This window comes from Oryx dammah, unplaced genomic scaffold, assembly GCF_014754425.2.
Source record: "Oryx dammah isolate SB20612 unplaced genomic scaffold, SCBI_Odam_1.1 HiC_scaffold_13, whole genome shotgun sequence".
NCBI classification, from domain to species: Eukaryota; Metazoa; Chordata; class Mammalia; order Artiodactyla; family Bovidae; genus Oryx; species Oryx dammah.
Window position 1 is genome coordinate 14,445,391 of NW_024070197.1, and position 22,014 is coordinate 14,467,404.

Sequence of the window (22,014 nt, forward strand, 5' to 3'; positions counted from 1 at the left end):
ACTCAGAACTCTGGCTCCAATACAATACGTAGCCACAAAACCCCCTGAACCCTAAATCTGTGATCCTTGGGCAGGCCAGTGACCCTTGGGATCCAGGAGTCCCTGAATCTGGAGCACGATTCTTCAGGGTCCCAGCTCCCCTCTTCTTCAAGATCCAGGAATCCGGACGCTCAGCCTCTTCTTCCCTCAGACTCAGAAGTCTAGGCCCCTCAGTTTGTCTTCCTCAGGACCAAGGAGTTCGGACTCTCATCCTCTCTCAAGATAGGATCAGGCCGTCGAACGGTCCAGCTCTACCTGCAGCCGGAAACTTCACTCAAGATCCTTCTGCAGTCGCCCACGCGCTCAGCAAGCTCCGGAGTCTGTCTTTTTTTAGAGGCGTGTCTGACACCGGAGCACGCGTCCGAAATCGAGCTGTGATAAGCTACCCGTGACGTCAGACACCAGCTTCCAGCCAATAGACACTCCGCCCCCTAACTCCCTGGGCCACTCAGGGCAGGGAGCATTCCCTAGTAGGCGGGGTCCACAGCCCTAGGAGGACCGCGATAGAGCGGTCTCCGCAGGTCCAGCCAGGCAGCCAAAAGACTAGGTGTTTGCCGGTTGGTATGTGTGTGTGTGGGGTTTGCCTCGTAGACGCTGGAGCGGCTCTTGAGCGGACAGGTTCTGCGAGTCTGGCCTGGTAAGCCCTTCACAGCACACCCAGTATTGGGATTCTGGACACAGCTCGGACGGGAAACGGTGAGATTTTGTTGAGGCTGGAGGCGGAGCGGGGAGCTGGATGCACAATCAGAAATTTCTCCATCCCTTCCCTTCTCCAGCTACTAAACTCACCCATGCGTTGTCCTTCCTGCCCTCATTAAGTACCTCACTCACTGATTTCCTCATGTGGCGACTCACTCGCACTCGCTCATTCACACATTCATCCACCCAGTACTTATATTTCCTGAGGCTCCCAGTGTGCTAAGCCTCCTGCTGGGCAATGGTGGTGATCAAGATGAGTCAGGCCTGGGCCCTGCCCTTAAGAAGCCCAGGTCAGATGGGAGGACAGACCTATATATTGACGTGCAGGGGTTTGCGGAGGCAGGGGAGTCCAAGAGAGTCCTTTTTGAGTTTAGTGGGACAGGAAAGGATTTCCAGAGGAGGAAACCTCCCTCTCCTGACTCCTCCCACCTCTTGAATTGTCTCATGAAGGCTTTTTAAACTGACGAATAGTTTATTTACAATGTGTTAATTTCTGCTGTACAGCAAAGTGATTCAGTTACATATATATTATTTTCCATTTTGGCTTATCATAGCATACTGAATATAGATAGCTCTCTGTGTCATACAACAGCAGTCCCCAACATTTTTGGCACCAGAGATTGGTTTCGTGGGAGACACTTTTTCCACAGAACGCAGGATGGGGGAAGATTTCAGGATGAGTCAAGCCCATTACATTTATTGTGCACTTTATTTCACTTACTGTTACATCAGCTTCACCTCAGATCATCAGGCATTAGCTCCCAGAGGTTGGGGACCCCCGCTGTACAGAAGGACCTTGTTGTTTATCCATTCCATATATAATAGCTTACATCTGCTGACCCCAACCACCCACTCCATTCCTCCCCCAAACTCCTCTCGATTGGCAACCCCAAGTCTATTCTGTATGTCCGTGAGTCTGTCTCTGTTGATGAAGACCTTTTGATCTGTGTGCAAAACCACCCTCAGTACCTCACCTACCTCACACACCCCTGAGCCTCCTCCCAGTAGAGTCTCACTGTCCACCTGCTCCCCTGTCCAGACCTGAGTGTCCTCTTCATCCCCTTGCTCACCTGTAACCTCTGCTCCACCCTCAATAAGTCCTCTTTATCCAAGCTCAGTAATGGCTCTGGGAGCTTCTCCACCCTGACTTCTGCTCCCCACCTTCATTGTTTCTGCCCCAGCTCAGGGCTTGTCATCCCTGTCCCCAGCCTCCTCTCTTGCCTCCAGGGCTCTAGTCTTGCCCTTTTCAGTCCACCCCCGTTTCCCACTAGACTCTTTCAGTGCCTGAGCTAATCCTGTCCCTCCCTTGCTCAAAGCCCTTCTATGGCTCCCGCTGCCCTTCATTTATAGTCCAAATTGCATTCCAGCTCCTTCAGGATCTCTTGCTGACCAGTCTAGGCCCCTCAGACCACTCCCCACTTTGCATCTTAACTTCTGGTCAGGCAGAAGCCTTGACCACTGACTGCTGGCTCTCACAACCTTGCCTATTTCTTCTTAGCAAACTTTTGCTCTTTCTTGGATCACCTCCTCTGTGAAGGACTCGCTAGCTACCACAGATAGAACCGGTGGGGACTGTGACAGTCTGTGTCTGGGTCTCTCCCCACCTGAGTGTGGAAATTTGAAGGCTAGCCCTGGAAGGAAATCTCTGCTTCAAAGCCAGGGCCTACAGAGGGTGAGGGCCTACAGAGGGTGAGGTCTGTCACAGCTGGGCAGAGCTTAGGTCCCAGTTTTTGAGTGTTCAGTTTGTTTCTGATTTCCTGTTAGGTTTGCTCTGGTTCTCTAGGGACTTCCGGTTTTCTTTTCCCGGTGGGTGCTGGGGCTAGGTTTGTAAAGAGGAGTAGCTGAGAAGCCAGCTTCTGGCACTGTACCTGGATTAGGTCTGAGGAGGAGGTGGCTCTGTGTTAGTAGGGGGATTCCTGCCCTTCCATACTCAAGAATCCAGGCCTGCACACCTCTTCGTTCTCAGGACCCAGGTGTTGGGCCCCTAGCCTTCCGCCGGCTCGCCAGTGCCAACTTCTCGGGCTTCTGATGCTGCCCCCTGGTGGGCAACTCCCGTCCCCACTCTATTTGCCCGTTTAATTGCTAGGTCCTGACTCCTTTGCGACCCTATGGACTGCAGCCTGCCAGGCTCCTCTGTCCATGGGATTCTCCAGGCAAGAATACTGGAATGCGTTGCCATTTCCTTCTCCAGGGGATCTTCCCAACCCTGGGATCGAACCTGAGTCCCTTGTGTCTCTTGCATTGGCAGGATTCTTTACCACTGAGCCACCAGGGAAGCCTGTCTATTTGCCAGAGGCCAAACTAATTAAATACTTTTATTCACAAAAAACAAACAAAGCAAATCGATCTGCAAGGTCGGGCCAGGCCCGCCCCTGCAGTGGTCACAGCAGCAATAGAAGGCAGTGATCCCGTGCAGTCCGGCTGTCTCTGAGGCTGGTTTGTATGCACCCTCCTTCCCCAGGCCAGGGTCTTAGCTTTGGGGAGGGGGCCCCCGCCTGACTCTCCCCATGCCGTTCCCCCCACTTAAGGCACAGCCCGCCCCCTTCCACCCAGCCCGAGAGAGGGCCTGGATGGGCCGGGGAGCCCTGGGCCCCCACCGCCCTTCCCAAGGCGCATTCACCAGGGAGCCCTGCGCAGATGAGTACAAGCGGCCTTTAGTGTCGCCCTCCGCGACCCCCCTTCTCCCCGCGGGGCCTGGCTCTGTGCCCCGGCTCAGACCGGCGGGCTGGGAAGATTGAGGATGAGGCGGATGCGCTCCACGCACAGCGCGGCTGCCTGCCGCGTCTCCCGGCACAGCGCCGCCAGGCTCAGGAAGCCGTGCGGCAGGTCCTCCACCACGCGCAGCGTCACGGGCTGGCCCAGGCCGCGGAGCCGCCGCGCGAACATGACCGAGTCGTCCAGCATGGGGTCCAGCGCGCAGGCCTGCGGGGGTGGGGCAGGGAAATGTGCAGACGGCGGGGGAGGGCAGAGGCGGGAGACACGAGGATGGGGCGGAGAATCGGAGAATGAGCCTGACTGGCCTCTGCCTGGCTTCTCCCTCCCCTCAGAGACCCACTCTCTCTTTGCCCCTTCCCCAGCTCTCCAAGCCCAGCGCCTGCCCGGTGATCTCAACAGGATTGCAAAAGCAAACGGGCAACTCTGACCCCTTCAGTCTCCCCGCTGCCAGGCCTTCCCTCCTGCTGGTGCCCCTCTCGCTGCTGCCTCGCTTTCTCCCTTTCCCCCTTCTCGGCTCCCCGGGAGCGCCTTTCTCCGGGCGCTCCAGGCCCCCGCCAGCCCCACTCCTAGCCTGCGCCACCTTCCTCGCCTGGCGCTCACCACGATGTGCACAGGTGGCAGGGTCTGCAGCATGCTGTCTGGTGCCAGCAGCGGTGACATGAAGGGGTTCTTGACGATGGGGGCTGAGTAGAGGGGCATCCACATGGCACCCTGGCTGCAGCGCCGTGGGTGGAAACCCTCAGGGAAGGCTGAGCCCACACCTCGAACTCGGTCCTTGCTGTTCAGCTCCTCTGGGGCCTCAGACACTTCAGATCCATCCTCAGACCCAAGTAAGAAGTTGACGGTTGAGGGTGCGGAGGAGCCGAGTATCTCCGTGGACAGTGACAGCTCTGGCGTGTCTGTTGTGTCACTGCTGTTCCTGAGGCCCAGGTCATGCAGCTTCAGGCTCTTGAGGGAGTCGGTTCCCAGTGGGCCCTCCGGCTGGGTCAGGGCTGCTTCAGACACACTGCGCCGCATTGACTCTGGGAGAGGAGCAAGGTCAGGGGACCGACCAGGCCTGCAGCTAAGCCTGGCTCTGTGGGTTGGGTGTGTGGCTGGCTGGCAGAGAAGGGTGGCTTGGGAGCAGAGGCCGATGGGGGATTTGCACCCTAGTGCTGGAGAGGCCCAGACTCCAGGGTGCCCCAGGCTGCAGTTCCAAGGGGGCGGTGGAAGGAGTCCCCTGTCTTGGAGGTGGGGCTCTGTCCTAATGGAGGGGTGTGTGTGACTGGAAACATGAAATGCCAGGCAGTTTACCTCTGGGAGCCTGTTTCCTCTTCTGAACAAAGGGGATAAAAATAGTCCTTACCTTACAGGAGGTGGTGGGAATTCAGTGGGATTAATAAGATTCGGGATTAGGTACTGCTACCCCTGGGGAGGCTTCCCAGGTGGTGCTAGTAAAGAATCCGCCTGTCAATGGCAGGAGGCGTGTGTCCATCACTGGGTTGGGAATATCTCCTGGAGTAGGAAATGGCAGCCCACTCCAGTATTCTTGCATGGAAAATTCCATGGACAGAGGAGCCTGGAGGACTGTGGTCCATGGGGCCACAGAGAGTCAGACATGACTGAGCAATTGAGCACAGAACACATCCCTGGGAGGTCATAATATATCTTATCTATCTATATATATATATTTTAAATTTTAAACTTATTTTTAATTAAGGATAATTGCTTTACATAATTGTGTTCATTTCTGCCTAACACCTGCTAATGTTTTATTACCAGTTGCCTTGTTTTAGCTGCCTCCTTAGCCTCCAACATGGGGCTGTCAGCTTTTCTTGGTCACTTGAGACAGAGTATGAACGAATCAAAGTGGAATGCTGAGCAAGCCCACATGGCTTGAAAGGAGGCTGTGTTCACAGGGCACTAAAAAGAATCTTGAGGACATATCAAGACTTCCAAAGACCCCCACAGCTTTAGCTATGTAGATCTGCTCCCCGAAATTCCTCCCTGTTCTTCACCTCATCCCTTCCCTTTTTGTTTTTTGGCTGAGCTGTGAAGCACATGAGATCTTAGGTCCCTGACCAACGATCGAACTCAGGCCCCCTGCACTGGAGGCATGGAGTCTTAGCCACAGGACCACCAGGGAAGTCCCCATCCCTTCCCTCTGAATGACAGACAAGCCAGTGCCCAACTGATGCTAAAGGTGCACTTCAGGCCTGCCTGGTGTGCCCACTGTGGCCTCAGCTCCACTGATTTAATCAGGACCATTCTGCTTACCACTACTGCCAGTACCTTACATTTTTCAGTTTTTCTTTTTTTTCTTTCACTTGCCTTTATAAATCCATGAAGCAGGATATGAGAATAACTGCTTAGGTGCCCTGTAGCCCAGAGGGTCAATGGAACCAAGCTGTTGACTAGAATCACAGACACGGCCAATCAGGGTGCTGGCATCTTCTAAGAGTACCTACTGTGTTCTAGGTACAAGGCACAAAACAGCACCTACTGTGTGCCAGGTGCTTGACACAAATAGGTAGGCAGTCCTTACAGCAACGTAATGAGGCAGGTATTCTTACTGTTACCATTTCCCCCAGAGGGGCAAAGCTAGGTGCACAGATACTGCAACTTGCCTGGTATAGTACCTGGTACTGTAGGGAGCTCAACTGGCGGGTGTGCCTCTAGGGTCTGCTCTTGTCACCTTTCTCCTACAAGGAAAGCCCCAGTGCCAAATGGTCCATGTATCTAAAATTCAGATCCTTTTTAATTGCTTTTGCATGTATGTGCTTAGTTGAGTCCAACGTTTGCTACTCCATGGACTGTAGCCCATCAGGCTCCTCTGTCCATGGCATTTCCCAGACAAGAATACTGGAATGGGTTGCCATTTCCTTCTGCAGGGGATTCTCTTCACCCAGGGATCAAAACTGAGTCCTTGAGTCTCCTGCATATGCAGGCAGATTCTTTAGCTACTGTGCCACCTGTTTTTAGGCGTATTTATTTGTGTTGGCTGGAATATCCTGATATTAAAAACTGAATTTAAAAGAAAGCATATTCAATTGGAATAATTTTCTGAATAACAAGAACTGTACCTACTTTTTTTCTTGGCCCGTGGCCTGTGGGATCCTAGTTTCCTGACCAGGGGTTGAACCTGTGTTCTCAGCTGTGAAAGCACCAAGTCCTAACCACTGGACTGCCAGGGAAGTCCCTGGGAATGGTATCTACTTTTGAACATGCAATTTCTATTACCCAGAAAATACTGTTGATTTATTAGATAGAAAGTAATTTGAGGTGGCTGTGCTTTAAAATCCTTAAAATGTTAGGAAATGGGAAAAAATGGATCCCTGGATGGAAGTGATTTTTGGCAGCCTGAGGGTCTTCCCACCTACCTGGGGTGGGGATTTCCTCCACTTACTGATGTCTCTCCCACTTTCTGATCTCCCTGTGTGCCTCTGTTAAAAGTCAGGAAAGAATCTAGGAGAGCTGGACTTCCACCTGAGGGCCCAGGGAATTTCGGTGGACTGGATTCTTGGGATTGAAAATCAGGACACACGGCTGGCCTTCTGAGTCATTCCCTAGGGTGCCTTTCTGGGATGGGGTGTTTGGAAAGCTAAATCTTATAGTTCCTGGGATTCTAAGCTGACCCGTGCGATCAGAAGTTCTGGAATTTCCAGAATGTAGACTAAGGCTTTATGGCAGGGAGCCAGAAAGGTGATCTCTGCTTCTCTGAGTGCCCAGGGCCCAGCCCCTTGCCTCCCCCAGGACTTCTGGTGCCAGGCTGTCCCTCCTGGCCACGCTGCATGGGTGTGTGAGGGAAGGGTGCCACTCACCTGTCTTGGGCACCAATTTCAGGTGGGACTTTTGCCCGCCCAGCTCCAAGAAGGAGTTGAGCCATGAGGAGGCGCCCAGGCGGAGGTCTCGCAAGAGCAGGGCCGTGTCCCGCTGCACGAGCCCCATCACGCCCAGCGCCTTCTGGTCTGAGTCGGGGTGGTCCTCAGTCTCCGCACCTGTGAGTGGATGTGTGTCAGGGGGGTGAGTTGGTCTCCTCTCTTTGTGGGTCCAGTCTCAACACACACAACCTCAGGCACCTCTGCCCTCAGGGACCTAGACTATCTGATGGCTTCAGCAGGAACAGGGAGTCTCAGATTCATTCCCTTTGTACCCAGTGAGACAGGGCTCTAGTCTGTGTCCCTGAAGGAGCCGGGGCCCTAGTTGTGTGCAGATGGGACTAACCGGCGTAGGCGCTGACACACTTGGAGAGCACGGTGAGAGGCAGCAGGGGGTCCATGAGGCTCAGCAGGCGGGAAGGGGAGGCGGTGGACTGAAGCATGGTGGCCGGGTAGGCCGCCATGATGCCATCTGGCACACGCACCCCATAGGCCGCTGCCCGAAGGGACACGGTGAAGCAGAGGTTCCCGCCAGCGCTGTCTCCGGCGAGGCATATCCGCTCACCTGTTGAGCCTGGTGTGGAGGGGGCTTGGTCAAGCCTGGCAGGGAGGAGCTGGAGCTCTGGGCTCTAGGAAGTCAGGCTTGGGGTACTGGCCCACTGCCATTTTAGAGACTGGGAAACTAAGGCAGGGATCTGGACCTATTTGGGGGATATTGGGCAGAGGATCAGGCAGGCTGAGGACATGGAGAGGTCTGGGGAAGCTTGGGGGTCAGGAGCAAGGAGGAAGGGTGCTGAGAAAGGGGAGACCCAGCGCCCATGTCAGGAGGGAGGGGCAGCAAGGCCAGAAGATGGCAGCCAGGGTTCAGGCTGGCTGTCCTGTGCCCTGAGCCCGCGGCAGGGCCTCACCCTGCTCTGTGCCTCCCGGGCTGTGTGGGGAGTGGGAAGACGGAGGAGCTGGAAGAGTGGGCTGGAGCCTGGCCAGGTGGCCGCCAGCAAGGGGCGGCAGTGGGTAAAGAAACAGGAGGATGGAAGAAAAGGCCAGAGGTCAGGGGGCAGTGGGGGACGGAGCGTCAGGGCTAGAGTAGGGGGAAGCAGGAAGAGGAAGTGGGTGAGTGGAAGGTGGGAGCCCGGAGGCAACAGAGGCAGAGCTGCAGGAGGGGGCGGGGAGCACAGTTGGGTGAGCAGGTGGCAGAGGCGGGTGGTGGGAGGTGGGCTGGGAGGCAGGGTGTCGAAACTGACGCTCCAGTGCCTCCTGGCTCTTTGCCCCTCCTGTGCCCGGGCGCTGAGGCAGGCTGGGAGGGGGCTCACCGAGCAGGGCGCAGTGCTTGACGGCCCAGCAGTAGGCATAGAAGCACTCTTCGAGCGCCCGGGGGAAGGGGGCCTCGGGGGCCAGGGAGTAGTCGATGGAGAGGATGGGAGCACCCAGCTCCTGGGCCCAGCTCTTGAGGTAAGGCTCATGGGACTTGGAAGTCTGGGCCACGAAGCCGCCACCGTGGATGTGCACCACCAGGGCCCTGGAGCGGGGTGCCTGCTGGGGGCGCAGCCGCAGCTCCAGGCTCCTGGGGCCCTCGGACCTCACGAAGCTGCTGAGCTCCTTGCTGTCCTGGGGGGAGAAGAAGGAGGAGGTGGTGGGTCACAGGGCGGGGGCCGCCTGCCTGGGCCTCACTCCTCCGAGAGACGGGAGACGGGGCAGGTGTGAGCTGTGAGGCGGGAGGTGGGGAAGGCGCTCCCTCCGTGCTCCTCAGCTCTGCACCTGTTCTGGCAGAGCCGGGGCCCTACCTGTCCTTCCCGCAGGTCATAGGAGATAAGCCTGACGAGGACGGGCCCGGGGCCTGTGTGGGCCAGCGGGGGTGAGATGGTGACGGTGAGCTTGGGGTCCGAGGTCAGAGGCATTTCAAAGGCGATGGGTGGCAGGCTGAGCAGGCGGCTTACCCTCACGGTGGTCGAGGCCATGTTTGCTAGAGACTGGGCCGGGGGTAACAGGAGGAGCTGCTGGCAGGGGTCCCCATCACACCTCTCCTCCAACCTCCCCGCCCATCTCCTCCCTCCTGTGCCCTCCCTGGGCCTGGGACGTGTCTCTGGGCCCCATCACCTCCCCATCGCTGGACCCCAGGCTCACCGATAGCACCTGGATCTCGGTGATATTCCAGAAGGCTTTCCAGAAGTGCACGTCCAGGTTCTGAATGATCCGCTCAAACTCGGCCCCACGCAGCTCAGGGTCGATGGCAAAGCGGCCACCAGTGAAGAGGGAGCTGGCGGTCACACCTGGAGGTCGGGAGGGGTGTCACGGAGCCCCTGGTGGCCTTCCTGGGGCCCTGGTGCGGGGGAGGGACAGGAAGGGCGGGGGCGGCTGCGGGCAGGGCCCTGCGGGGACTTACTGATGCCAGTCTCGTTGCGTTTGTAGTGCTCCCCGAAGGACACCAGTCCGATGGAGATGGTCTGCAGGAACGGCCGGATGGCGGGCGTGAACTGCAGAGAGAGGCCTCTGAGTCAGGGAGCAGGGGCGGGCCGGGGAGTGGGGGGCACAGACAAGGCGGGTAGAGGCGGTCACTCAGCAAATGTCTAGTGAGCTCCGACTGTGTGCTAGGCACCTCACGGAGCTGATGTTGTTGAGAAGACAGACAATACTCAAATGAAGACATGCCGTACAATGTCAAGAAATGACCAGTGTCTGAAAGGACAGTCAGTGGAGGGACAGAGTGCAGACAAAGGGTCTGACTCTGTTTGAGGGTCTCCCCGAGGGACCCAAGGAGGGGTCGAAATGAAGCGAGGGATGACTGTTCCCCAAGGAGAAGACACAGGCAGAGGCTTTGAGGGGCATCCTTGCTTGGTGTGGATGGTGAGTGGGGGGGAACAGAGAGGCCAGGAGAGGGGGCGGGCATGGGGTGAGATCCAAGGGGCAGCGGGGGGCTCATGTGGGGCCTGAGGACTTGGGTTTGTTCTAGATATGATGGAGCCACAGAGGGTTGTAAGCTGGGAGAAGGATGGTGCAGGGGTCCGTGAAACTCAGCGAGGACCGAGATGAGGGGATACAGGCCGTGGGGACCAGTTAAGGGGCAGTGGGGAGAGAAACAGGAAAGCTCAGAGATCCTGAGGCAGAGAGAGTCAAACAGGGAGACAGAGACCCAGCATCTCAGAGAGGAGCCAGGCGACTAAGAAAAGACAATAGAGACACCAGATCAGGGGGAAAAAAATCCAAGCCACAGGAGGCTGGACAAGGGGCCAGCAGGGTTCTTCTATTCATTCAGCAAGTTCTGGCCCGGGCCCTCTGGCGTGCCAGGCACTGGGCGGAGCAGAGGCTGAGCGAGACCTGGAGATCAGGGACGTCTGCCCCCAGGGGCTGACATTTTACACGGGGAGGCTGTCGTACAATGTGGCCCAGCTGGGCCCGCAGAGAGTAGCTGTCAGGCGTGGTCCTGCCCCTGGCCGGGGTCCCAGTGGGCCAGAGAGCACAGCGGTGCCTGACCTTCGCGACTGGAATGCATCTTGGGTGTCCCTAGGCTCTTACTCCGGAGCTTTGTGGGCATGGCCGGGACCCAGGGAGGAGTTGGCTGGCCCAGCTGGGCTGATCAATATTTGTGGGTTCAGTTTAGATGAGGGGAAGTTCCCAGGAACACCTGGTCTGAGCTGGTGAGAACAGGCTGCCCCGCAGGGAAGCAGAGATGGGATGGAGGCCGAGACAGTCTCCATGCTCCACTACCTGGGGAGCACCCCGGGCGGGTCTGAAGGGGTACAGGCTCGCATGGCTCCGGATACCCCTGCTGGGCTTCCCGGGTGTGGCTGGGGATGGGTGGGCCCAGCACGGACCCCGGAGGGGGGCAGACTGTGCCTCAGCTCTGAGCTTGGTGCCCTACAGACTTCCTAATTCTCTGAGTCCCCAGACTACTCTTCCTGTGAGTCTGAAGGCCTCAGGGCTGCCTCCCCTTCCAGTGCTGAGATGAGCTGTGTTCCTGTGATCGTGATTTCAGGGTGGGGGCAGAGGATAGGAGAACGCCTGCAGCTGGGGTTCAGAGGGCCCTGGTTCAGGGAGGAGAGGGGCCACAACCAGGTCTTGCTTGTGGTCACCAACATGGATGTGCTTGCTGGTTCTCTCTGCAGCCTGAAAATCCGGATTCTACTGCGCTTTAGGGGAGTCCATATGTCCCAGCTGATCTGGGTCCAGCTGAGCAGCTGGGGGGCCCTTTGAACCCCTGTAAAATGGGGCCGGCACCTGTCCTCCCTGCCTGCCAAGCCTCTGGTGGGGATGACTAAGTGGAGCGTGCTCTTACAAACAGGCCTTGATGCTCTTACAAACCACACTGGCTACCGTTCTAATGAATTCAGGGGCCAGACAGGTCACATAAGAAAGTAAATGAAGCTCCTGAGTGCAGGGTGATGGGGAGCAGTGGGGATCCTGATGTAGGAAGCTATGCCCAGTTGAAGATTCCTTCCTCCATGGTGCAGTCGGCCAAGGGGCCACAAGTGTGAGCCCCGCCCAGCTTCCCCTTCCTGCAGCTGCTGTTTGCTCAGTCAAGCACCACACCACACCGCCGTGCTTCCTCTGGATGCTGCTAGGGCTTCCCTGGTGGCCTAGGGGTAAAGAACCCTCCTGCCAGTGCAGGCGACAACGGGTTCGATCCCTGAGTCTGGAAGCTCCCCTGGAGAAGGGAGTAGCAACCCGCTCCAGTGTTCTTGCCTGGGGAAACCCCACGGACAGAGGAGCCTGGCAGGCTACAGCCCATGGGGTCACAGAAGAGTCGGACACGACTGAGTGACTGAGCACGCATATGCGACTGAGCCTGGTCAGGCCCACTGTGTGCCTTTGCCACGGGCCTGGGGGGCAGGGGGCTCACCTGGAAACCCAGGCAGCGGCCGTAGAAGCAGCCTTTGTGCAGCGTGACATACTCTTGTAGGAAGTCAGCAATGACCCTCTCGTCGCCCTCAAAGAAGAGCCTCCCGGGCTGGTTGGTGGTCAGCAGGTGCTGGGCATAGTAAGCCAGAGCGCGGAGCTGGGTGAGGGCGGCCAGGTAGGCCTCGAGTTCGGCCAGGTTGTGGCTGGTGCGAAAGAAGATGCTGCGGCGGTTGGAGGCCACGTAGCGCGATTTGTGCAGCAAGTGCGCCAGGCAGCAGCGGGCCGTGTGCACCAGGCTGCGGTACCCGTTGGCCGGCGTTTCTGTGTCCAGGTCAAAGAGGTGCGCCACACTCAGCAGGCGGCCCAGGGCCGGCTCCAGCCCCAGGGCCTGCTCCCGAATGCCCGCAAAGACGCCCGTCAGCCGCCGGGCCGTCTCCCCGGGCCCCTGGCTGGAGAAGAAGGCCATGTTGTCCTCTGTCAGGGTCACCAGCGACTGGGTCATGGTGCGCAGGTCCATCCTCTGCAAGAGCCGTGAGGCTGCGGGCAGGTCAGGAGGCACATTAAAGTAGGGCTGGGTCACCTCTGGCTCCACTGGGCCCCGGGGTCCCAGAGTCCAGGCTGTACCCCCTCCTCCCCCGGACTCACGGCAGACCACAGTCTGCTCCTTCAGACGGGAGGATGGAGTCCAGGGCTCCAGTTCCTTGCTTCCTTGGGACCCATGAGTCCAGTACCCAGACCCTTTCTCCCTCCTCAGGAGCTGAGTTTGATCCCTTAGCCCCCACCTTCGCAAGACCCAGGAGTCCAGGCCCCCGCACCCTCTTCTTCAGGCTGCAGGTCCCTGTTCCCTCTTGGCATGCTGACACTCCTTAGCTCCAGCATCTGTCCTACAGCCCAGGAGTCTACGTAACCCTTTCTCCTTTCTTGGGGCCCATGTTCAGGCATCTGTCTCCATTTTCTCTCCCGGAGCCTGGGACTCCTTCCAGGTTCTGAGCAGCCTGGCCCCCTAGTTGTTCCCCTCTCTCAAGACCAGGAGTTTCAGCCCCCATCTTACCTCCTTCTCAGGCCCCAAGTGTCACCTACAGGCCCTTGCCCTCTGCAGTATTTGGGAGGCTTCTGCCCTCAGTCCACTGATTCCCATCCACCTGGTGGTGTCCCAGGATCCTGGTCCCAAGTCCAATTCTTTTCCTGAAGCCAGGAGTTCATAATTCTAGCCTTCCTTGCAACCGAGGGGTCACTCCTGTCCCCTCCTGGTCCCTCCAGTCTGGCTGTAGAATCCCCTCTAATCCCCTCTCTCTTCCCAAACTTGGTCCCACTCCTCCCCCAGCTGGGTCCCTGGCCTTCAAGGCCTGTCCACTTAGCTTGGCTTTGCATGGGTCGGCCTTGCTGCCTGCCTGCTGTGGTATTCATCCCTATTGTTAACCTTGAAGTCACTGCGCCAGACCCAGTGCTCAGGCTTTCTCAATTTGCTCCTTTAGGTTCTCTCACTAACCCTCTGAGGTCCAGACTGCCTCGGTTCCTGTTTCAGCTGTTATTTGGAGCATTCCCATTTTACAGGAGAGGAAACAGGCTCAGAGGTATTAAGACAGTTGCATTGAAAAGTGGCAGAGCAGAAATCAGATCCAGATCTCTGGGTCCAGAGCTGTTACTTTTGCTGGTCTCCGTCCCAGGGCCCTGGAGACTGGGCCTCTAGCCCTGGCCCTGCAAAAACTTGCCCTGGACTGGGCCTGATTCTCCACCCTTCAGGGTCCCCGGTTAATCTTCCCTTCCAGACCGCTGTCCTGTCACCCAGGTCCTGGACAAGCTGTTCTTGTCCCCCCTTGGTGGGGACGCTGCCCTCTGCTTCAGAGACGTTTCCCTCCTGAAGCCCACCCAGCACCTTGCCTGCTTCCCAAGTCGATCCTCCAGAAAAAGGTGTCTCTTTTCCCTTCTGGGCCCGGGGGTTTGGCAGCGGCCATTCCTGTCTGTCAGCCGGCCATGAACTTACCCCTCCAGGCCTCTTCAGAGATTCCCAGGGCTGCTGACTGACTGCCGACTGTGGCTACTGCCAGTTGCAGCCGGGGGTGACAATCCCAGGGAGGGGCCCAGCCTGCCCAGGGTGGGGTCACCGGCTCCACCTCCTACCCTGATAGGACGGTGAGAAACCAGCGCGGTAAACAGAGCCTGGGGCTCAAGTCACTGCTCCCAGTCCCTGTGCCAGCCCCCTGTGCCTTTGAACCCTGGAGTTTGGGGCCCCAAAGCCCTCCTCCTTCAGTTCCAGGAATCCAGACTCCTAGTCCCCTCAACAGTTAGAAACAGAGGCATCCAGGTCTCCTCTCCCCTCCTCCCTTAGGCCCAGGAGGCTCACCCTAGTCCTGAACAAAGTGTTCCCTCCCACTCAGCCTGGCTGCCCTCCTCCTTCCCTGGGGGGATTCAGGGCGCAAAAAACACCAGGGTTGATGGCAGCTCCTGCCCCCCTAGGCTGGCGGTGGCACAGCTGGCCCCAGCTGGTGGGGAAAGAGAGGAGAACCAGCCTTGCCTGTCCCTCCCAGAAGGATAAAAGCTGATCAAGGGCAGTGCCAAGCCCAGCCAGGGGCCCACGCCACAGGTCCTACTGTGTGGTGTTCCCATAGTGGGCACCCTGCAACCTGCCACTTGGCCTTACAGGCCATCATCCTGCGGTGACTGTCACTTCCATCTCACAGATGGAGCAATGGAAGCTCAGGGACACTTCACCTGTGTTATTCCAGGGACTCCTGGCCTGGCCAGCTCACTCTTGCCCTCAGCTTCCCCCCTCCTCCAGGAGGTGGTCCCTAAGGGTGCCTCCCAATCTAAGATGCACCCCCTCCCACTCTTTCTGTCATCATATTTAAGTTCTTCTTCCTAGGATTTTCTATCTTGGCAGTTTTCCATTTATCTGTGTACATGTTTTTTTGTTTGTCTCCCCCAGGGGCAGAACCAGGCTTCATGGAGCTTTGAAGCTTTTCCAAGTGGAGGTGGGGTTCTTTAGGAAAAAGAAGAGACAATCACAAGTGCTGGATTAGGTATAGGGCTTGGGAAGGGGCCTGTACAAATGAGGGTGTTCTTTGCTTGGCTGTAGGTGAGTCCGCCTCTGGCCCTCTGCCTGGAATGACATCCTCCGCGGGGATGGGGTGGCACCTAGCAGGTGCTCAGCAAAGATTTGAAGGAAGGAAGGAAAGGGAAGAGTCAGAGTGGAGGCAGGCAGGACTTGGTGGGAGTCTGGGAGAGGACCAGCCCTCCCCAGGGCAAACAAACGGACAGACAGAGGCCTCTGGAGAGGGCGCTCAGCTTTGTGGCTGGCCTAAGCCACTGGCCAGGTTGATTTCTTCGTCTTGGAACGTGCACTTGGCCACCCTGCCCAGGGGGCTGGAAATGATCTTTGTATGGGACCCCAGGGCAGCATTTCTGCTCATGGTTTGCTGTGTGGTTCTCGCTCGGCCTCACTGAGGTTGGGTCCTTTCTCCCCCTGTCACGCTGCCCAGTCTACTGCTTGTGCTGTTTGCTTTCTGTGTCTGACACTAGAGTAGAGGCTCCCTGTGGGCAGGGGCTTTGTTTAGTTCACTGCTGTAGCCCTACCCCTTGCACAGAGCTAGCTGGGTATTAATTGCGTGGCTGTGCTTTCCTGTTCTGTAAAACAGCTGTCATTTACTTCCTATCTCTGGGGCAGGGCTTTTGATTGAAGATGAGGGCACAGGAGCCCTGGACAGAAGAAGCAATTTGCACACAGCAGTGAGGAAGAGGCTGATCCGAGGCGCTGCCCTTTGCCCTGTTCCAGGCAGCTCCCTGGGGACTGGCGTGGGCAAAGCAGGGAGGGAAGGACGCTGCGCTGAGGTTGCCAGAGTCATGCCAAGAATCTGACGCAGAGGGCACTGGGGCGGGGGCAGGCAGGCCCCCTTGGGTGAGGACTGGGTCAGAGGGAGGGGTAAGGGTCCTGCTGCCTGGGCACCAGGCCCTTTGCCCTAAAGAGTCACAGGACAAGTGGACCCGGCCTGGATTTTGGTCCCTGGGGACTGAGTAGGCGAGAGAAGGGCACTGGGCAAGTAAGTGGGGGGAAGACGGAGGAAGGGCCAGGTCGGGGGCTTGGGAGGGGCAAGGCCTTCTGCAGGGGAGAGGCCTGGGGCCAAATGCATTTATGGCCTGATCCCCGAGTGTGTCTGCATGGCAGAGAAGACCCTGCTCTACGACAGCCGTGTGCCAGACACTGCTCTCTTCCTGGGTTTTATGTAAGGTAACTCAGGTAAATGGTTTCAGCCTCTCCATAGCCCACGAGGCAGGGACCATCAGGATCCCTTTTGGCAGATGAGAGAACTGAGAGACAGGGCCCTGGAGCCAGCAGAGATGGCACAGCTCCTCCACTGTCTCTCTGTACCCACGTTGCTGCTTCTGCCATGCCTCAGCTCTGTGCTTTCCGGGCGGGCAGGTATTTGAGGTTCACTTGGATGTACATGCATGCGTAGGTTCCTGTCGTGCTTAGCCTTGGTCTGTGTGTGTGTGTGCGCGCGTTCAATTCACATTTTTTCTCAGTGTCTGTGTTTCTGTTTCTCAGTGTGTCTGCAGGCATGTTTGTATGCATGTGCCACAGCCTATCTGATAGGGACAGAATAAAGGGACAAAGTAGATGATTAAATAGTTAACTAGGGGATTGTAAGTACAAAAATATGAGCAACCTCTGTAAGTTAATTACTCAAGAAAGCAGGTTTGCTTAACCATAAAACCAGGCAGGCTTGCTTAACGGCAAAACCATGCAACAGAAGCACGAGGCATGCCCCCAGATAGTAAAATGACGGTGGCATGAGACCCACAGCCTGCCCAGCGAGCTCAGTAAGTTAATGATTCCTAGGACACGCTGTCTGCACACGTTAAAAACAGTAATTAGTGGACCCAACTTGACCTGAAGGGACAAGAAAACTCTCCTGGCCCAACCTGGAGGAGGAGCAGATGACAGAAGCATGACATTGACTCAAGAATGACAAGGAAGTCTCCCCCTCCCCACTTTTTCTTTGCTTATAAAACTATAGCCCAGTAAGTTCTCAGGGTGCAGCATTTCTCACCTTCCCACTTGTAAACCTCATAAGCATTCTATTCCAATACATCACTTCTTATCTATCACTTTGCCTCTGGCTGAATTCTTTTCCATGCTGAGACCTAAAAGACTGTGGTACTGGAGCTCTTCAGTGTCTGAAATGACACCAGATGGTTTGACACCGGTATCGCTCAGCCCCTGAAGGCTCTCTCTGTTGTTCTTGGCCTGTGAGATTGTGCAAGCATGTTGTTTGTATGTGTATGGATGTGTATCTTGGTGGGGGTGTGTGTATGGTACCCCTCTCATCCCATCTGCTCCAGTTGGAACCCAGGGCATCATCATGGGCACCTCCCAGTCTCGTCTAACCCATCAGGAAGTCTGCTTGCCGCTGTCCTGCCTAGAAATCCCTGGAACGTGGCCTTTCTCCCACCTCCACTGCCCACTTGTCTAGATGACTGTAACAACTCTCTGTATCTCTGCTTTTGCTCCCTCCATGCCTTTCCCACATAGGGGCCAGAAGGTCTTTCTAAAACTTAAATCTGGTCACACACTCCCAGCTTTTGAACACCCCACCCTTGCTCTCAGAATAAAGCCCCAAATCCTGGACATGGCATCCCAAACCATGTGCCGCCTGGGCCCTCTGGGTGCCTAGTCCTTTCCTCACTGCGCTCCCTCCGTGCTGTGAGCTGCCACTTGCTTGGGCCTCAGGGTTCTGCCTGTGCTGTCCTTGCCACTCTCTGTCGCTCCTGCCCAGCAGCCCATACTCACTCATCTTTGAGTCCAATGTCACGTGCTTGGGGAGCCTCCCTCTTATATGTTCCCTCTTCATTAGTTTGGCAGATGGGGAAACTGAGATAATTGGATAATCAGATAATTATATCTGATTTGTAGGGTTATTTATTAATGTCTGTGTTCCCGGCTCAGATGGTGTCTTATCCTCTGCACTGAGGGCCCAGGCCTGGCACAAGGAAGGGTTCGTTGAATGTCTTTGCTAAACAAAAATGTGCGCCTGGAGCCTTTTGCGTCCAGAATCAAGGTTGAGGCACAGAGCAGTTTTGATTGTACATACTCACTGTCCTTAGGAGTCTGGGAGTGGCTATCTCCTTGCCTTTACTGGCCAGGTGAGGAAGACCAGGTGCCCTCACTCCCTCATTCGTCATCTGAAAAATGGGTGATCATGACATTAGTGTCATCTGTTACTGGATGAGTAGGAGTGCTCCAGCCGACTTGGATGCCCTTGGGGTCTGATTCACTCTGTGGAGGCCAGCACCAGGGCAGGGCCTCAGGAAATGATAGGGAAATCTAGGGGCCTGGGGGAATGAGCCTTTGTGAGTAGGTGGGCCTGTGGGTTTGTGGGGAGGACTGGCTCAGCCCTGTGCAGGGGGCCCTATGCGAGAGGATTCTAACTCCTCATGACTCCCTAAGGGCAGCATGATAAGTGAACATTTGAGTGCCCATGTGTCCGGCATACCAGGTTCTGCAATTGTGGGGTAAACAGGGCTGACATACCCTGCTCGCAGGGAACTCACTGTCTAGCTGGGGTGACTCCTGTTATTATGCCCATTTTATAGCTCGGAAAGTTGAGGCAGGGAGGGAGGGAGCCTCTGTCCAGTGTACCACCCACTCACAGCCTAAGGCATCAGGGCTTCAAGGCCCATTTCCTGATCATTGTCTTGCCTCTGGGCACTCGGTCCTGTCTGAAGCTGTGTCCTGCAGTGTGACAAGGAATGCCCTCGGGTCCCAGTTTGAGCTCTGAGCCTTCCTGTGTGCGTCTGGAGCCAGCTGCACTTCTACCCTTGGCTACTGATGATGTCTATGGCAGGGACGGTGATGAGTTTGGGGGTCTCTGGACTAAGTCAGGGCTAAGTCAGCTTCTTTCCTGCAGAGGAAATTCCCATAGGTCTTCACTTGGGTCGACACTCCTAATCCAGCAAGGACTTCATGTGGGCCTGAGGCTGGCAGGATGTCTTGTCAGTGTTTCTCCAGCCTGCTGAGACTTGTAAATAATGTGACAACCTAGGGAACCCAGGTGGCAGCTCTCCTTTCTCCCAAGTGAAGGTCAGGCTGTCCCAAGCCAACCCAGGGCCTCTCAGTCCTCGGAGTAGGAGTCAAGAAGTTAGATACTAGGGCAGCTAGCCTGAGGATGGTGGACTGACAGCAAATGAATGAGCAGATTGAATGAAGGATGGTGGGACAGGGCTGTTGGGAGCAGTACTGCACCCCCTCCTCCAAGTATGCCCCACTGTGGGGCACCACTTCCTCCTACCTTTCACTCCAAAACTTCCTCTTTGGGCAACAACTTCTAAATCTCTCCCCTATTACCGTCTTAAGAGTGTCAGAGACCTGAAAATCGGGGCTTGAACCATTTTCCACGTTGGAATCACAAGGCAAGAGCTGCTACAGCCACAGAGCGAGAACGGAGTCAGAGCGGGAACGCTAGTTCGGGACACTAACATTCTGGACTCTTCCCCTAACACGGTACTGGGGCGTCCGAGAGCCTCTCTGTGGAGATGATACTTCCCTCTCACGTCACCCGCTTCTCACAATGGATTATCTCCACACCCCCGCCCCGCAGGGCGGCAATGAGCCAGTCCACGAGCGTCCCCCACTTCTCGTGGCAGTAGGTCAGTCCACTCGGTCACCAGTTTCCCCGAAGGATGTCTAAGGTTCCTTCCGTGCTGCCGCCGGCCCCCGCCCACTCACCTTTGACTCTGGCTTTTCGCCACCACCGGCGCCTTTGACTTTTGGACCCCTCTTGAACCCTCTTCGAGGCTGGAGCCTCAGAGGCCACCTGGGGCCTCGTTTCCCAGGCCGATTCCATCAATTTTCCGCGGTCCCGTTCCCGCGGCCAATTCCACACCCGCCTGAGCCAATTCTACCCGCCAGTCTCCGCCCCGAGGGTCGATCCTCACACGCACCACCGCCGAGCCCCCACATCACCCAATCCCGGACTTGCTCCTCCCTGGGTCCCGCCCCCTGAGCGAGGTGGGCCGGCCTCGACACTCGGGTCCCGCTCCTCTCCACTAAGGCCTACGGTCTGGCCCCGCCTCTTCGCGTACTTTAAAGGGCCCGCGACCAACAAAAATGCAGCCCTGGAGGCGGCTAAAAGCGTATTCCGGCAGAACTAGCGGGGAGTCCCTAATGGTCACCCCAGCAAGGAAGCCCCGATGTAGTCACGTGTTGGCTGTCATCCTCGTCTTCCTACTCACCTGCACACGTAGGGATCGTCTAGAACGCACTGTGCCTGTCCGCTTAGAAGTGAGCAGGATGCCACTTCGCCTCCTCCTGAGGGTGGGGAGCCAGCCAGGTCCTCGGGCAATTCACAGCCGAGGCGGGGCTGCAGCGCAGGAGGCGTGACTCTGCCTGGGAGCCGTTGGAGGAGGAAGGCCCGCCTTTCCGCCCCCTCCCCCCGCCCTCTGTCTTCTAGTTCTCCTATTGCTCCGTTTCTTGGGGTTCTTCTCCCTGTCCTGTTCCTCCCCGCAAGAATGGAAGGCCGGGGGCGGCGGGGGATGGCGGTAGGGGTGTGTGTAGGGTGCTCGGCGCCTGCGCACTAGCTCCAAGCCGCGCACCCGCTCGCAGGGTGGAGAGGAGGCCGGGGGTACAGCACTGTCCCGGGAAAAGGCGGGAAACAGCGGCGACTCGAGGCTCGCGCATGCGCACACACTCTGGCAGGGGGGTGGGGTGGGGTGGAGAGGCTTTGGTTGTGGCAGAGCTGTGATAAGGGCATACCTTGTGACAGGATTCGGGAGGCCCAGAGAAACCCCAGAAATACCGTCCCGTCTCTCCTCCCCACCCTTCTGAAACACACGACGAGCCCTCTCACTGAGAGGCACCATGACCCTCTCCACCTCAGTCCTGAGAGAGACGACCCAGCGCTTCCAGGAGATACAGGCCCCTGGGCTGAGACCCCCATTTACCAGCCTTCGGACTAACGGCTTCGCAGCGCCTTCAGCTCCTGGTTTGGGGCTGCATTGTTTTCTCCCCCTCTGGTTGTGTCACCACATGTTCCCTGGAGAGAACTTGCGGCCGTTCTCCTGCAGAGCAGGGCTTCTGAGCCCCAGAGGAGTTCAGGGCCGAGCCTGCTCCCCGGGGGCACCCACCATCGTTGGCTTCGGAGGAGGAGGAGAAGGGGGCACGGGTGCTGTGTCCAGCGGAGTCTCATGCCCACGACCTGCCCACACCGCCCCCCGAGTCTCCCTCCCTGCGCACAGCCCAGACCTGGCCTGGGATTTGGCGGAGCCCAAGCGCCTCTCCTGAGCCTCCTGCTTCCTGAGATCACACCCTACGAGGCCATGGGCCCAGCGGGACCGGGACTCCCTGGGGACGAGTGTCTTCCAGCCTACTGGACACGCCGGAGAGCTGAAGGGCCTTTGCCTGCGTGGCAACCCGCCGAGGGTAAGGTCAGCGAGGCGCCTGCCCTCAGCGGTGCTCAGAGTTCTGGGCCGGAGGGATGAGCACCCGCCCCCACCCACAGCTTTTCTTAGTTTCTGTTTGATTGCCCCGTGTTCCTGCGGGGAGGTGGCCTGGAACAGGGCAAGGAATCCAAGGCTGGCTGGGGATCCTGGCGCGCCGGCAGCCCCTACTGCCCAGTCCTACAGGCTCCCTCTCTTCCAGGCCTCGGCTCCCTTCTCCATCACAGGGGGCTCTGGCTCTGTGTCTGGACTGCTGGACGATGACCTGAGCTCACCGGACCTTCTGGCAGGTCTCAATTCTTCTTGACTGAATCAGTGGCCATCCCTGGAGCCCCTCCCCCTCTCCCTTCCTCCAAGCTCAACTCACCTGTGTACTGGTATTGTCTGCGATTCTGGCTGCTGATTTTCTTTCTGGGTGTTGGCATCCCACCGAATCCTG

At 57.3% G+C, this 22,014-nt stretch overlaps 1 protein-coding gene across 3 annotated transcripts; it reads right to left on the reverse strand.

Annotated features, from left to right (window-relative positions):
* Positions 1-1,405: 1,405 nt before the first annotated feature.
* On the reverse strand, positions 1,406-20,718 carry LIPE (lipase E, hormone sensitive type). Of its 3 annotated transcripts, none has more exons than XM_040252681.1 (10): positions 20,373-20,718; positions 12,145-12,680; positions 9,691-9,781; positions 9,432-9,577; positions 9,092-9,277; positions 8,621-8,915; positions 7,657-7,884; positions 7,254-7,430; positions 4,054-4,475; positions 1,406-3,660 (listed from the first exon to the last, which is right to left on the reverse strand). In XM_040252681.1, the coding sequence occupies exons 2-10, from the start codon at positions 12,658-12,660 to the stop codon at positions 3,451-3,453; spliced, it is 2,271 nt and encodes a 756-aa protein (XP_040108615.1). In that variant the 5' UTR covers positions 12,661-12,680; positions 20,373-20,718; the 3' UTR covers positions 1,406-3,450. The 3 variants fall into 3 exon arrangements, with proteins under 3 accessions (XP_040108615.1, XP_040108612.1, XP_040108614.1); XM_040252678.1 differs by lacking the exon at positions 20,373-20,718 and adding an exon at positions 19,867-20,091; XM_040252680.1 differs by lacking the exon at positions 20,373-20,718 and adding an exon at positions 14,128-14,247.
* Positions 20,719-22,014: the final 1,296 nt, after the last annotated feature.